Source organism: Lynx rufus, unplaced genomic scaffold (assembly GCF_022079265.1).
Source record: "Lynx rufus isolate CCGP_SWC_20201006 ecotype Redwood Valley unplaced genomic scaffold, mLynRuf1.p SCAF_27, whole genome shotgun sequence".
NCBI classification, from domain to species: Eukaryota; Metazoa; Chordata; class Mammalia; order Carnivora; family Felidae; genus Lynx; species Lynx rufus.
The window spans coordinates 8236691-8251881 of record NW_025814842.1 but is presented as its reverse complement, the minus strand read 5'-3'; the positions used below and the strand labels follow the sequence as shown (position 1 = coordinate 8251881).

Genomic DNA, 15191 nt, shown 5'->3' with positions numbered 1-15191 from the left:
TGCCAGCTGGGTGAGCGTACGGGCCTCGGCCCGGCTGGTAAACTAACAAAGCTGCCACACTGATGCTCCCCACTAAAGCCTCTTCTCTCCAGCTGGGAGCCCCTAGCCCCTCAGCCACAATTCATGTGATACATGCTGCTATCCTCCAAAAACCACCCTCCCTAAAGCACAGTACTAGGACCGAGCATAAGTCTTCTGTTGTCTGTGTAAGTCAGTGGAAGGTAGCACCGTCACCTCCCTGGCTTGAGGACGTAGACCTCTACTAATGCAGCCCAAGGGTATTTTCACTTTTATAACAACATGTCTGAGTTGAGCTGACTGTGAGCAACAATCTCTAGGTTGCTGCTGTGCTGTCGAGTCCCCGCAACAACTCAGCACCAGCTGGTGCTCGGTCCAACCCGCCTTGCGGCGACCGTGGCTGGGGAGACGCGTCGCCACCGTTCTCTGGGCAGGTAAGGCTGCACTGAGAGCCCCGTGCTTCCGCTGCTGGACCCCTGAATTGTCTCGGCTGTGGCCTGGTCCCCAGGCCAGCCCCGTCCACATCTGAAGCCACCTGGGTCTGAGAAAGGAGATGTGAGCACGAGGGAAGGGTCTCCCGCACGCGGTCCGTAGGTCAGGAGGCCTGGATTCCGCTCCTCGCTTCTCACCGTCCCCCACCTCCTTATCACCTCCTCAGTAATGAAATCAGAGATGGGGCAGAGGGGCAGTTCCCCGCCACCCCCCACCCCTGCACCTCCGAGACTCTCCACATTTAGCTCTAGGAGGCGGGGCCCCGATACCGGGAAAGTCCGCGCTCCTTGAGGACGATCCTCCCCACTCGGAATCCAGAATAAAGCTGGCATTGAGCCAGGGGCCTCCACCACGTGCTGCTGGCACGGTAGCCTGGAGCTCAAAGTGCGCCCGGACTCACTTCCGGGGGCCCCACCGCGTGCCCTTTCTGGCCCGTCCAAGGCAGCATGGCTCCCCGGGCTCCCCCATCCCTCCTCCCGAGGGACCGGGGCCAGCGCGTGGGTCAGGCCAGGGCAGCCCAACCCCCTGGAGTTAATATTTCAGGCAGGACCCGGACTTAGAGCCGACGAGCTGTTTTCTCCCTCTTACCCCAAAGGAAATCGCCTTTTTTGCACTGTCAACTCCCTAATTACCAGATGGGACGACCGAGATTTTGAAGACAATTAGGGGGAGGTCTGTCTTTTCCCAAACGCCCCGGTGTCCCCTCCACCCCAGGCCCGCCCCTGTCTGGAGCCTTCCTCTAATTTGGAGCCACTTAGAGAAGACAAGGAAACCTTTAAAGCTAAGAAGAATGTCTCCCGGAATGCCTCCTGCCTGTTTTATAGCTGTGGTGGAGCGGCCGGCAGACGCACTCACTCTGCAGAAGCACGAACGATGCATCCTGTTCAAGGGGCCTGTGGCTACAGCATCCTGCTGTAAAAATAGCTGCGGGTTCGATGGGCGAAGAGGGGAGAACGGGGCGGGATTCTCTGCCCAGCGGGCCAGGAGTCACCCTAAACCAGAAGAGGGAGCCTCCAAGCCAGGTCTGGGAACTCTCTGCCCGGTCCCGTTTGGGTCACCTCTGGACGGTTCGGCCACCACCTCTGAGCAGCCCTGGCCCCCCTCTGCTCCCCTCCCCTGCCTGACCCTGGCCCCTCACATTATACGCCTTCATATCTGGCCACCCCTGTGGGTGCCCTGGAATGTTCTACACATCCACCTGCTCTTCTCGCAGAGCGATGAGAACGCCCATTGTGTCCTCATCCTTCAAGGCCCAGTGTGATGGACCCCAGCCCACGGTGCCTCCTCTGGGGAAAGGCACTCTGTCTGGGCCCCTTCACTCCTGGAGCCACACTGGTTTTGTTTTATTTTATTTTATTTTATTTTTTCACCTCTGTGTCTGCCATGCTCAGCATTCAATAAGTACTCCATAAATATTTGATGAGTGAATGAATAAACTTGGCACACAAAATAATTCAGACCCAGGGATTGCAAAGGATGCGTTTTTAGCCCCCGCAGAACACCAGTGTAGGGCCACGGTCGCTCGTCAGTGAGTGTTTGCCAATTTGAGTTGCCTTTGCTTGGGGAAGCGGTGAGTTCCCCATCACAGATGGTGTGCAAGCAAGGGCCACCTGAGTCTGTCAGGGACACTCGGCATCGAGCAGGGCTCGATGGGCTCGACTGAGAGGGCCAGTGACGCCCCACATGGAAGATTATGCATGAACAACCCCTGGGAGCGTGTTTCTGGGTCCCCACTGTGCTCTTAGGGGCCAGGTGGCTGGAGGCCAAGGAGCAATGATGGCAAGGCCCCAAGGCCAAGGGAAAGGTGGGTAGTTGCTGATCTGAAGAGTAGAGGGCAGAGAGAAGCAGTGATTCTAGTGGGAGAGGGAGGGAAACCCGGGAAGGCTTCTGGGAGGAGGTGAGAGGTGATGGAAAGTGGGGGGATGGAGGTGCAGCTGGGGAGGGAACATGTTCCACGGTCAAAGGCGGGGAGGAAGGAGACTTTGCAAAATGGTGAAGGCCAGGTGGCAGCAGGCCGGGATGGGGGCCCGGGAGGCCGAGGACAGCCGGCTAGCCATGAAACGTTAGAGGGCAGGGTTAGGGGTGAGAAGTGACAAGGCGAGGTCACCTGGCCCACTTTGCGGCGTGAGTGACAGCTGTCACCCTGCAGGGGGAAGGCCAAGTCCGAAGGCAGCTGATGCCTTTCAAGCTCCCTTTCAGGTTTGGTGGCTCCCAGGACCGTGAGTTGCGCTCTGGAAAGCGGGGTGCTCTTCGCAGCGGGCTAAGTACTCCTCTGACTTCCCCGGGCCGACCCGGGATTCCAGTTCTATGGCTGCTCACTCCCAGGAGGCCCCTGGCTGGCAGCACGGACCCCTCAGCGGTCTCTCCGACCCCCCCCCCCCAGAACTGGCCATCATCCCAGGGTCAGCTGGGCCAGTGTGACCCAGCAACGACAATAGACGCGCCCCAGCCTCACCTGGCTGACGAGGCCGTGAGTTTTGTCAGCGCGGGGGATCTGCCTTCCAAACCCCACCCTTGATTCCAGAGGCCACCTCCTTTCCAGGGCACCCCGCGGCCCAGGGGCAGCTTCTAGGGGGCCAGACCGCTGGCACCACTTCTCCCCAGGGGAAACTGAGAGTCTAGGTGTTGCTGAGGGGATCGCCCAAAGACGGGGTGGAGCTCACAGCACCCCCTGCTCAGGGCACACTGCATGCCCGCCCCCTCACCACTCCCCTGCTCGCCCCAGGGACAAACCTTCCCCAACCACCTCTCCCGCGAGTTTTCAGTCTCCACCGGATTTCTGATCAGCTCTCCCTGCTTTCGTAACATGGAGAAGGAGGCCAGGGAAGGAAAACATCAGAACTCGTTTGCTAAGCGCTCGTAACCTCTGTTGTGGCTTATCCACATCTCACTGCGATTCCGTCTCGCACTTCCTTCCTCCCGGCAGGCTGGGTGGGTGGCTCTCCGCTCACTCAGGACCGCCCTGAGCCCTCCGGAGCCCCTCTGCGGTCCTGGGTGGTGATCCCCAGAGGCAGGAGCTTAGGGGCATCGAGCCCTTGCATGAGGAGGCCTCCAGCCAGCAGGAAGCAGGTGGTATAAAGCCCCACATGGCAAGTATCTCCCTGCTCAGCAAGCCCAGGGCCAGGAAGCCCCAGGGCCAGGCTCGTGGACCCGGCAAGGAAAGGGGGCTCCCTTGTAGCAGGTGCAGACGGTGGCCACCGGCCCCTCCACGTGGACCCAGAAAGGGGCAGGCCCCTCGCCACACTTACCCGGCCCATCTCCCGCAGCAGTCTCGGCAGGACGGGGACCTGAACCCCAGGGTTCTTCACCCCAGCCTGCTGAACACCTGCGGGGCGTGTGGTTGGTCCCTGCCAGGGGACAGCATGGCAGTCCTGGCCCCGGATCAGGGTGGAGGATTACGTCAGAGGTCTCAGGGAGGTCAGGGAGGTGAGCATTGGGACGGGCAGAACCTTCCAGAAGCACCCTTCTGGAACGACTAGAAAGAGAGACTCATCCTGGCACCACCACTTATCGGCCTTGGATGAGTGACTTTACCCCGTGTGAGCCTCAGTTTCCTCACCTGGAAAATGGGGCGAGGATTCACTGGGAGGACACGTTTTAGAACGTGGCCTGCCCTTCTGTGTTTTATAAATGTTAGCTACTCATCACATCCCCTCCCCCAAGGCGGGGATCAGCCGTACTGGGGCCCGGAGGCCTGGAGACCAGCTCCGGGGACAGTTAAGCTGTGCAGCGCCTGGAGACGGGTGGGCTCACTGCCTGAGCCCAGCAATGCCGGCCCTGGCAGCCGATCAGACGTGGTGGGTCCCACATGGGAGCCAACTTGGCCGGGCAGACGGGGGCTGCTGGGCTGCCCTGGACACACGGGGGCCTGCCAGGGGCAGGTGCGGACTCGGCTTGGCCCATCTCCTGGAGAATCCTTGGGCGGGGTCGGGCCTGGTGGAGATGGGCCGCATCCGGGGGTATGTCTGGCCAGAGAGGAATGGGGATCTGATTTTCCAGTTCTCCCCCCGTCGGGGTCACCTCCACTTTTCTTTTGTCCGTCTCTTTGCGTTTTCATCTCCCTGGACGTTGTCGACGGACGGAGGGCTGGAGCGGGCAATGGTAGCACTGATGACCACGAGGCAGTAGTCGTCTTGGTTGAGGGGTCTTGTGGGTCAGGCTGAGGCAGAAACCCTCTCCCCAGGCTGACGGGGGGGACACGTGCTTGCCTGCCACTTTTCGCCGGAGGTTGGTGACCCACTGAGAGGCACACAGCTCAAGGGGCTGGGCCATGTTGCAGCCCTGAGTTTCCCCAGCTGGTGCGGGGTGGCCCTGCCTTGGAAGTTCTCCTGACCTCAAATGGCCCGAGGCCAAGTCCTCCCAGCTAGTTCCAGGCCTCAACATGCTGTGTGTCCTCGGCCGAGTGCCCCTTCCTGGGCCTTTGTCCCTCGGGCGCAGAGATCCGGTTGGCCCAGTATAGGCGGAGATCCTGTGGTTTGGCCCACCCACTCCGAGTGGCCCCAGACAGGTGCCTGGCAGGGAGGCCTTCATCCTGTCCTTTGTCACCTTCCAGACTGTTGTCCGGATCTGGAGCACTATTTAAAGAGCCTTCCCGAGAACCCCCAGTGCTGCTGCGTCGAGAGGGAGCACTCCAGACCATGGTAGGCTGGGGCTGCCCTGCCTCCTGACCCTGACCTCATTCCTCAACTCTGACCTCATCCTGTGACCTTGATTTCATTTGTGACTCTGACCTTCACCTCATGCCTGAACTCACCCTGACCTTGACCCTGCTTCTCTCACTGACATCCTTGACCTTGACCTCATGTCCCTAGTCCTGACCTTTTCTTCACCCTCGATGTTGTCCCTGCACCTGGCCCACCCTGGACGGTCCTTAACGGGTGGCCAGTCTATCCACGTAGGTCCTGATCTGGGTCTCTGCTTCCTGGACTTGGTGGGGGGCTGCTGAGTTGAAGCTGCGGGGGTGGGGGATAGGAACGAGGAAGAGGAGGGCAGAGGAAGGAGGGGGCTAGGCTTAGAGGTTTCATGGCAGAAGCAGGGCTCTGCTCCCATTGACAGAGGACATGGTTCCTGGGGGGGGGGGGTCGGGGTTGATACTCCAGGATAGCCTGGGTCCCACGCACACTGGCATGGGGCCCGTCCTGCTGCCCTCCCCCTGTCCCTGTCTCCAGCCCCTTGGGTGTCCCTACAGGGTCTCAACAGCACCGCTCTTTCACGTCTCTGTGTCTCACACCTTCGATCTTCCTCTTGGCCTGAGAACTCGGACCCGGCTGTCAAGCCTCAGCTCAGAAGCCACCCCCTCCGGGAGGTCTGCCCTGAGTGGCCCAGTGGCCCAGGGGCTTCTCTGTGTCCTCAGTGTCTGCCTCTCCCTCTATCGCTCTCCACTGATCACCTGTCTCCCGGCTGGACTGGGGGCTCCTTGGGGACAAGACAGGGCCTGATTCAGCTCTGGGTCCCTGGGACTGGGCACAAGGCCTGGCTGGAGGTCAGCAGGTGCCTAATAAATGTCCTGATGCTCGGAAGGAGGCATTACCTTGGTTTCATAAATGGGGACACTGAGACTCAGAGAAGGCCACTGATTTTCTCAATATCACGGGGCTGTGAGCAGCAGAGCCAGGATTAGAACTCAGGTCCGGTGACCCCCTTCTGCCCCGAGGTGTTCCGTTCAGAAGATTTTTTATTTTCTAGGGGTACAGTGCAAAAGGCAATTTCCAAGACAGCTGGGCTGGCCGGGGTCCCAGCTGGGAGATCAGAGGCAGGTCAGGGCTCTGGGGCTCAGGGTCCCGTCTCCTCTTGGGGGTTCTGGAAGAGGGCCCGGCACACAGTGGGGCAACGTTCCACAAGAGGGACATGAAAGGCTGGCTGAGGCAGGGATGGGGGAAGCCAAGGTCGAGGGCAGGTCTGAGAAGAGAAAGGGCAGAATATCCCACAGACGGAAGTGATTGTTTTTTATTAATCAGAGGGAAATGTATATGTAATTATGTGAGATGAGCTCCTCAGGGAGGTTCCTTTCTTTATGATGTCTGAAGGGATTTATAAATATTACAGAGGTTTTACAGCATCATAACGTCCTGGCTACCCTGCCAGCCCCCTTTCAAAGGATTAGTGGAGACAAAGCACCCAGTAAAAGCTAATTATAAGTCAGCCTGGGAGCCGGAGGGGGAGTGGGGGTGGGGGGAAGGAGTGAGCTCGGGGAGGGGAGACCACACAGGGGCTGGGGTGCAGGGGGAGCCCACGCTGTGGGGTGGGGTAGGCAGGGGGCTTGGCACGGAGGGCGGTGCCCGCTGAGATGGAGGCGGGGGCTGGGGGCGGGAAGCCGCTGTCCGTGGTGGGGACCCCGCCTTCCCCCTCCCGGGCTGTCCTTGCTTGCACCGCCAGCCAAGCCTGAGCCCTGGTGATGGCTGCTGAGGGAAAGGCCCCCTGGGGGAATCTTGGGGACCCAAAGCTTGCAGGGAATGCGTAGCAGTGGGCTCTCGGGCCCCTGATATCCTGAAGGAAGCAAGTGGAGGCAGGAAGGCTGGCCGGAGACCCTCCACGTGGGTGGCCTCCTGCGCTACCTGCTGCGGAGATGGGCCCTGAGCTCTGGGCAGCCGTTTCCCGACGGATCCGCACTCTGAGCCGGGCCCTGGGTGGGCGCAGGGGAGCCCGCAGATGGGATGGACACAGGGAGCCGTGGCCGGACGGTGTCCTCTCTGCTGTCCTGCCTGGGTCTCCCCCCGCCAGCTCAGGAAGCCACTGACTGGCCCGTGGGGTGGGGAGGGGGCCCCCAGGCCCCTGGCCTCAGCAGATCCGCAAGGCTTCCTCAGGAGCCCTGTCTGTCTGCTACACCCCACAGCCGGGGGTGGCCGTGTCGTTTGGGACTGTGACACTCTGGGAGGTGGGACGAAAGGGCGGGCCGGGTGCTTGGCTGACCTCCAGGGGAAGGGTTTCTGCAATGCCCCCCGCTGGCATCTCACAGGCACCGAGAAGGGCCCGCAAGAGAGCGGAGGGCGGAGCCAGCTCCAATGTCTTCTCCATGTTTGATCAGTCCCAGATCCAGGAGTTTAAAGAGGTTGGTCAGTGCCCTCTGGGGCCACCGGGAGGGTTAATGCAACGCACGGAAAGCACCCATGGGGCTGGCGAGGCCTGGGTCGCCCTCAGTCCCTGGGGGTGATGACGTCACCCTTCTCAGGGGGCACCCCGGTGCCCCTCCCCGTCTAGAGGTGTAACTTGTCTTCCTTGGGCAGCCCCCGCCCCTCCTTTGCTTGCTGTGTGACCTCGGGAGAGTCCTTCTGCTCTCTGAGCCTCAGTTTCCCTCTCTGTAAAATGGGGTTGCTGTGAGCATGAGGGGGAGGGACGGGCGTGGCACCTGGCACTCAGCGGGAGCAGAGTGGGTTAGCCAACGCTCTCTGGCTGGTGCCATCTGAGCCGGGACAGCGGCCGGCCGGTGGGGTCTGTGGAGCCGGGGCTCAGGTGGTTGGGTCGCTGGCCGTTCAGTACCCACGTCTCACCAGGCCTTCACCATCATGGACCAGAACCGGGATGGCTTCATCGACAAGGAGGACCTGAGAGACACCTTTGCTGCCTTGGGTGCGTGACCAGCAGCTGTGGAGGTTCCGGGCTTGGGGCGGAACCGAGCCCAGCCCTCCCGGGAGGAGCGGGCAGCTGGGGACAACAGGGGCTTGGGTGCCGTCGGGGGGCAGGGGAGGGGCAGCCGGTGCCTGGAAGGTTGGCGGGTGGGGGGGGGGTGCTCCTTCAGGTGCGGGAATGGCCCTTGCAAAGGCCTGGCCTTGAAGGCCCGAGTGGGGTCAGGGGTCAAGAGAGCAGTGGGGGATGCTGGGGCAAGAGGTTGAACACGTCTGCAGGGCTCAAGGCTGCCCGGCTTTGGTTACCAGGGGAGGGTTTTGCACCTCTAAGGGCCCAGGGAGAGGCCTTCAGGCATGAATGGGGGGGGGGTCAGGCCGGGGAGAGAGGGCATAACCAAGTCCCGTCTGAACTGAACTTGGAGCTCCTGGAGATGTGACCGTCCGCTGGGACCATGGGGAACCCGAGTCCTCCACCTCCAGTTGACCTCATCCCGGGGCCCATGAGCCCCGAAGCCCAGGTCTTCCAGCCCCTATGCACCTGGGCTCCACCTTCTTTGGGCCTCAGTTCCTTCATCTGCAAAATGGGGATAATCGCCAACTGGTTCTCCTTTCTAAGGAGGCTGAGGTGGTGGCGGGAGTGGGGGAGGCTGGGAGCGCTGACTGTGGCTGAATGTGTCGCCCTTCCTGAGGTCCCCGGGGAAGGTAGGCAGGGCCTGAGGACAGCCGAGCTGGGAGACCCTGTAGGACGCTCCCTGGTCCTGAGCTCTGCTCTCCCGGAACTGCCTGCAGGCAGGGGCCCCTCTGTCCCTCATTATGCTCCTGGGTGTCCCCACTGCTCCCCTCCTCCAGGCCGCATCAACGTGAAGAACGAGGAGCTGGAGGCCATGGTGAAGGAGGCCCCCGGGCCCATCAACTTCACTGTCTTCCTGACCATGTTCGGGGAGAAGCTGAAGGGTGAGTGAGGCCCCGGGTGGCCCTGGAGAGCGGCTGGGCCGCCTGGTCCTGTGTGCGGACAGCTGGGAGCGAGGTGTAGCCCCCAGATGCCAGCCCCCTGGGTGCACACACCCCACCCCAGGGGCCTCTACACCACAGAGTAGCGGTAACTGTAATAACACCGGCCTGCAGGACTGGGGGTGGGGGGCGCCAACGGGACAGTTTTGTGAGAAAACCCTCCGCCCACCATCAGGACGGGCCCCAGCCCCGCTTCCCTACCCCCGGGCTCGTCTTACCTGCTCTGCCTCATTACCCACTGCTGATGGGAGCAGGGGCACTGGAGGGGGTTCTGGAAGTTCCTGTGGCTGACCCCGGGGCTGGACAGGTCACTCACACAGCTTGCAGGGAAAGGACCAAGGGGCTGAGGGGTGTCACCACCCCTGCCCCGGGTGTCCCAGCATCAAAGTGGCGGGGGAGAGAACCTAACCACGGCTCCCAGCTCTTACCACCACACCCTGGGGTCAGGGCAACTCTGTCCCTTTCTCTCCGGGCCGCGTCGAGCTACCTTCCACCCCTCAGTAACATCTTCCTGGGCTGGAAGATTCTAGGGTCAGAAGGAATGGCCAGTCTGGGCTGTGGCTGCTGACCCCCAGGGTGACCCCGGGCAAGGCTCGTCTGCTTTGCACCTCGGTTTTTTTGTCTGTAAAATGGGGTTGTGTTCGTTTCCTGAGGTCACTCTAGTTAATAACCACAAGCTGGTGGCTCGCAAAAGCAGCAACGTGTTCTCTCAGTTGTGGAGTCTGGAAGCCCGACATCTGGCAAGAGGCTCTAGGGGAGATCCTGCCTCTGTGGCCACACTGCTCCTTCCTCTTCTGTCTGTCCGTCTCCCCCTGCCTTGAGCTCAGCAGGACACTTGTCACTGGATTTAGGGCCCACCAGCCCAGGGTGATTAGCCCAGGGTGATTTCCCATCTCAACATTTCCTTACATCTGCAAAGGCCCTTTTTCCAAGTAAGGTGACATTTCCAGGTTCCGGAGACGAGGACATGGGCGTATGTTCTGGGGGCCACCATCAACCCCACTGCAGGGGTGGACCCCCAGGAGCTGCATCACAGATTGCGTCTGGCAAGAAATCGTAATACCTTCATGGGCTGTGTCCTCCCAGAAGGTACAATAACCTCTACACACGCTGTCCTCACTGTCCTGCCTGATCCTGGAGCTAGAAGGCCAACAATTGACCTGTGACCTAACAGCCCCACCCCCCCACGGGTGGCGACGAGGAGACCGAGGGCCAGACATGGAGCCTGGGCCTGGCCCTCCTCCGGGACGGGAAGCCGTTAGGGGTCATTGCTGGAACTGGGACCCAGGGGCTGGGCCCAGGGTCCGCTCTTGGGAAAGACACGCGTGACCCCGGCCGGTGATTCTGCAGGGGGGCCTGAAGTTCATGTCGTGCACGGCTGAGCTAACAGTTATGACCCAGGGCCAGGCGGGGCCAAGAGACTGCAGCTTTTTCTCATTTTTTGCGGGCGTGGCGGGACAGGGGTTCCATCTGAGCCTGTCATGTGAACTTGGCTGAGCCTGCACGCTTGGCCAGTGGTGGGGACAGGAGCCGGGGGCTAGGACAGGCACCGCCTCATCCTCTAATTGGGGCGCGGACACTTGGTCCCAACGGCCACTGCACCCCTTCTGGTGAGGTTCGCAGTCCGCGGGGCAGAGAGCCTCTCTGGGAGGAGGGACGGGAGGATCGGGCCGTGGTCACTGTCCGGCCACTGGGCCTGAGCCCCGGGTAGCTGGTCCTCAGGAAAGTGGGCTGGAGCCACCTGCCCCTACTGCCGGGGCTCTTCAAAAACCCTGGGAGGCCGAGAGCTCCCCCCAGCCCCCCACCATAATCCCTCGGGCACCCCTTCTCTGCTTTCGCGGCCAGGCTGTGAGGGCCTGGGGCTCTGCCCCAGCTGGACCTTGGGCTGAGCCCCTGGGCCGGGCACACGGGCTCCCCGCTGCCCTCCCCAGAGGAAGCGCACTGCCGCGCCCTCCATGAGCCCCCAGGCCAGCACTCGGTCGCTCGGCCAGCCTCAGAGGCACCGAATGACCCGGACAGCAAGACTCCTGTCCTAGCAAGGCTCCAGTCCGCCGGGCAGGAGCCCAGAGCAGCACAACAAGCGAGGGCTCTGGAGTCCAAAGACCTGGCTTCTAACCCTCCCTCCCCTCATTAGTGGGGGCCTCAGGCAAGCGCAGAGCCCCCCTCTGCCTCAGTTTCCTCTTTGACAAACTGAGGACCTCAATACCTACCCCACGGGGTGTCCTGGGGGTTCCGTGAGATAAAATGGCACGGCGCACTCAGAGGTGTCTGTGACCGTGATCGATCCGTGTTTGACAAGATCTTTACCATTGACGACCCGTCTCTGTCAACTGATCCCGGGAGGCGGGCAGCAACCACCGTCCTTGCCTCCATTTCACTGGTGACGGAGCTGGGCCTCGAAGAAAGAAGGGGACGTCCCTGGGCCGCGGTGAGCAGGGTGGCAGTGTGGCAGAGGGCAAGGCGCTCAGGCAAGCGTCACCGGGTCACCTGCCGTCATCCAGAAGCCGTGAGGCCTTGGGCGAGACCCTGAGTCTCTCTGGGCCTCAGTTTCCCCATCTGCACAACCGGGGGCTGGGCGTTCGACCCTGTTGTGGTAGTCGACGCGCTTCTGATGCCAAACCCGCGCTGCGGGGCCGGTCAAGCGGGGACTGCTCTGGCTGTGCCCCGCCCCCACCTCACTGATCACGACCTCTGAGCTTCAGTTCCTCCGTCTCCAAACTCAGGCCAGTCGTCAGGAGGGGGAGGCACGAACCAAGTGCTCAGTTGGGGTGTCCACGCACCGCGGGGCAGGCCGCTCACAGCCCTTCCTGCTGCTCCCACTCCTTGCTTCTCAGGAGTCTCCCTTCTCTTGCTCCCACTGGGTCTGGCCCCCGCTCTGCAGGGGAGGAAGCCCCTCCACCCCCAGCCCCCGCCCAGCCCTGGCCTGGCCTGGCCTGGCCTCATCACCCGAGCTCTCTCCCTGCCTTGTGTGTCCTGCTTCCAGGTACGGACCCAGAGGAGACCATTCTCCACGCCTTCAAGGTGTTTGACACCGAAGGGAAAGGTTTCGTCAAGGCTGATTTGTAAGTCCCCTCTGTCCTCCGTTCTGGGTTTTCTCTCCCCAGAGGCTCAGGTGACAAGTGAGCTGGAGTGAAGTCAGGCTGGATGGCGGCTCAGTGTCCTCCCGACCCGATGCTCGGGCACCGTGCGACCGGGAGCCAGGAGGGCGCCGCCCTGCCCAGCTGAGCCGTCACTCGATGTGCCCCTTCCCCTCTCCGGGCCTCAGTGTCCCCACTTCTGTGTGGAACTGTACAGGGAGTACGGAGTCACCAGGGGTGGGTTTCCCAGTGGCGAGAGGGAGTGGCGGTAGAGGGGGGCCTTGAAGGGCGACTATGGGTTGCCTAGGCTGGGGAAGGGAACATTCTAGATGCAGGAACACGGCGGTGAAAGGCAAGGGCTTGGCACTGCGAGTTTGGCCAGGGGGTGGCTGGACTCCGGGTCCACCCTGGGGGCATGGGAGAGCCTGAGGTGGAGTCAGATGGGGCGAGATGACTCCCAGCCTGGTGGAGGAAGGACGGGGTTACGGTCATCGCGAGGGTGGGGACAGAGGGGAGCCGATGGGTCGTTGAAACACCAGAGGCCAGTGCCAATAGGATCCAGGGTTCTGGGGAGAGGTATGGGGGAGGGGACACGGGAAGGGACCAGCTCAGCTGGGGACGCGCAGCGTGAGCGGCTGAGGGCAGCTGTCTGGCGGGCCACTGGGCTGGCATTGTAGAGGTGGGGGCTCAGATGCCTGCTATCCTCAGCCCAGCGAGAGCACTGAGCAGAGAGCTAAGGGCTGGGGGCAAGGGCAGCCTGCCCAGGGATTAGGACATGGAACTGTCCCTGGGCGGTCCCTTCAGAGCCTCCAAGGTCTCTCCGGGCCTGTGGGTAACCCGGACACAGGCAAGTTTCCTCCCCAGGCACGGGCTTTCTGGCGGATTACTGTGATGCTTGAGGCCTTGACTTTGAGGCTAGATTTGCTGCCTGCTAGAATCATCACATAACAGGGGTGGGGGTGGGGGGCTGGGCAGTGGTGAAACAGGGAGGGTCTGTCTACTCTCACACCTTCTCACCGACCCCCAGCCCCCAAAGTTGTGAGTCACATGCTCGCCAGGGGTAGACAAGGGGACGTTCGGGGTTCCTGCAGGCTGGGACCCTCTCCTTCGCCCCTCCTCCAGGGGTCCACGGTTCCCACACCCATCTTGGGGGACCCTGGGAGGCACTGAGGGCAACCCCCGCGGTGGTCAGGGTCCACCAGTGCGGGGCCAGGAACACCTTAGGGACCCAGTTTGGGACCCCAAGGCCCCACCCCCCAGGGTATCGGACCCGGAGGACGTGGCTGCCCGCCAGGCAGGCCACAGCAGAGGCTCTGCCAGCGACGGAGTCTGTGAACAGTCCCCAGCTCGGAGAGCTGGAAACTGTGACTGTCCCACAGTAACGTAAATAATGGAAAATGTGCGTCGGCCTTTAGCGGGCTTGCCATGCTGGCGCCACGGGACGCTTGGCGCTCGGGCCTGGGGTCCCTCCCCCGCCCGCCGCGTCCCCTGAGGGCCCATCTACTCCTGTCCTGCCCCACCTCCTGCTGCTGCTCCGGGCCCCGAGGACAGCTGCTCCCCAGGACCACCCAGGGACACGGGCCCCACCCGCCACCACAAATCCTTACCCTTCCTGAACCTCGGTTTCCCTTGGTGCTGGGGGACCGCTGGCACTCACTTCCAGGGCCAGGAGGAGCAAATGAGACCCGGGCAGGACATGGCTGAGCGCGAGCAGCTTGTACTCTCGAAAGCCCGGTGTAGACGTCAGCCAGAGGCACCAGCTGGAATAGTGGTCCATCTAGAACCGAGAAAGAGGGGCTCCCCTCCGTGACCTGGAGGTTGATTATTACTGCGTGATGGGACATCAGAGCGGGCCCTAAGGTCACGTCAGGGCCCCAAGTTCACTTCTTTTGGTCCCCGCCTGATGTGTGGAGGAGAGTGTGTGTTACAAAGGAGGAAACTGAGGCCGAGAGGCAAGGGGTCCACCCCAGGCGACACAGACATCTGGTTGGTGCCTCCTGGGGCAGGGCTCCTCCCCACAGCCTGCCTGCCCTCATGACCCCCGGAATCTGCGCGCGCACGCCCGGGGTGGCCCTTCCCCTGAACGTGGCCCTTCCTCTTCTTTGAGCAGCATCAAAGAGAAACTCATGACCCAGGCGGACCGGTTCAGTGAGGAGGAGGTAAGTGCGGGCTTCTCAGGGCTCCGCCCCCGGGGCTGCTGATCTTTCTGGAAGGTGCGGGCCGGCCCCGGGCCCATCTCAGCAGCCCCTCCTCTGGAGATCGCTCTTCCTCAGATGCTGGGGTGATGACCCCCTTGGATGAGAACAAGGATGGGTGGGGGCGGCCGTGGGACCCCGGCCTCTGGGCCCTCTGGCCCTGCCTCCGACCGCAGAGAGGGGAGCGACGTTGTGCCCCACGGCCTCGGGTGACCCCCTGCTCCCGACCGTCATCCGGGCCGACTCCCTGCTCCTCCCCCAGGTCAAGCAGATGTTCGCGGCTTTCCCTCCAGACGTGTGTGGCAACCTGGACTACAGGAGTCTGTGCTACATCATCACCCACGGCGAAGAGAAGGACTAGGGGTCCAAGGCCCCCCCCCCACCTTCGGAGGCGGCAAACACCGGCGGTGTTTCGGGGGCGGCCACTGGGGAGGCCCCGCAGCCAATGCGTGTAAAGAAAAGGCTCCCCTCGCCCCATGGGCTGGGGGCAAAGCAAGAATAAATCGTGCAAGCAAGGCCTGAGTTTTTGTGATTAATGCCCCGGTGGGGGAGAAAGCGAAACATTCCCGCGTTGTTGGTTTTTCCAAAATTTTTACTTCCCCAGCTTTGCTCAAATGTTCCTGATGAGCTGGTGTTTAGAGCTAATTGACAGTTTTAACGGTCCCCAGCTGGGCCACAGGACATTGCCTTCATTTATGGAGCTTTGGTGGGGCACCTAGGGCGGGCCAGACCCCGTGCCAGTCCGGGGGACACAGCAGAGGAGAAAGCCCTGTCCCTGAGCCAGAAGGCCACGCAGCGAGGAAGACAAGAATCGGGGTGGAGACACGGGGAGAGGG

The 15191-nt window shown here is 62.0% G+C and overlaps 1 protein-coding gene across 1 annotated transcript; it reads left to right on the top strand.

Annotated features, from left to right (window-relative positions):
* Window positions 1-7441: 7441 nt before the first annotated feature.
* Window positions 7442-14716, top strand: MYL10 (myosin light chain 10). The gene is made up of 6 exons (XM_047089550.1): window positions 7442-7558; window positions 8001-8076; window positions 8922-9026; window positions 12067-12145; window positions 14271-14319; window positions 14618-14716. The coding sequence occupies exons 1-6, from the start codon at window positions 7442-7444 to the stop codon at window positions 14714-14716; spliced, it is 525 nt and encodes a 174-aa protein (XP_046945506.1).
* Window positions 14717-15191: the final 475 nt, after the last annotated feature.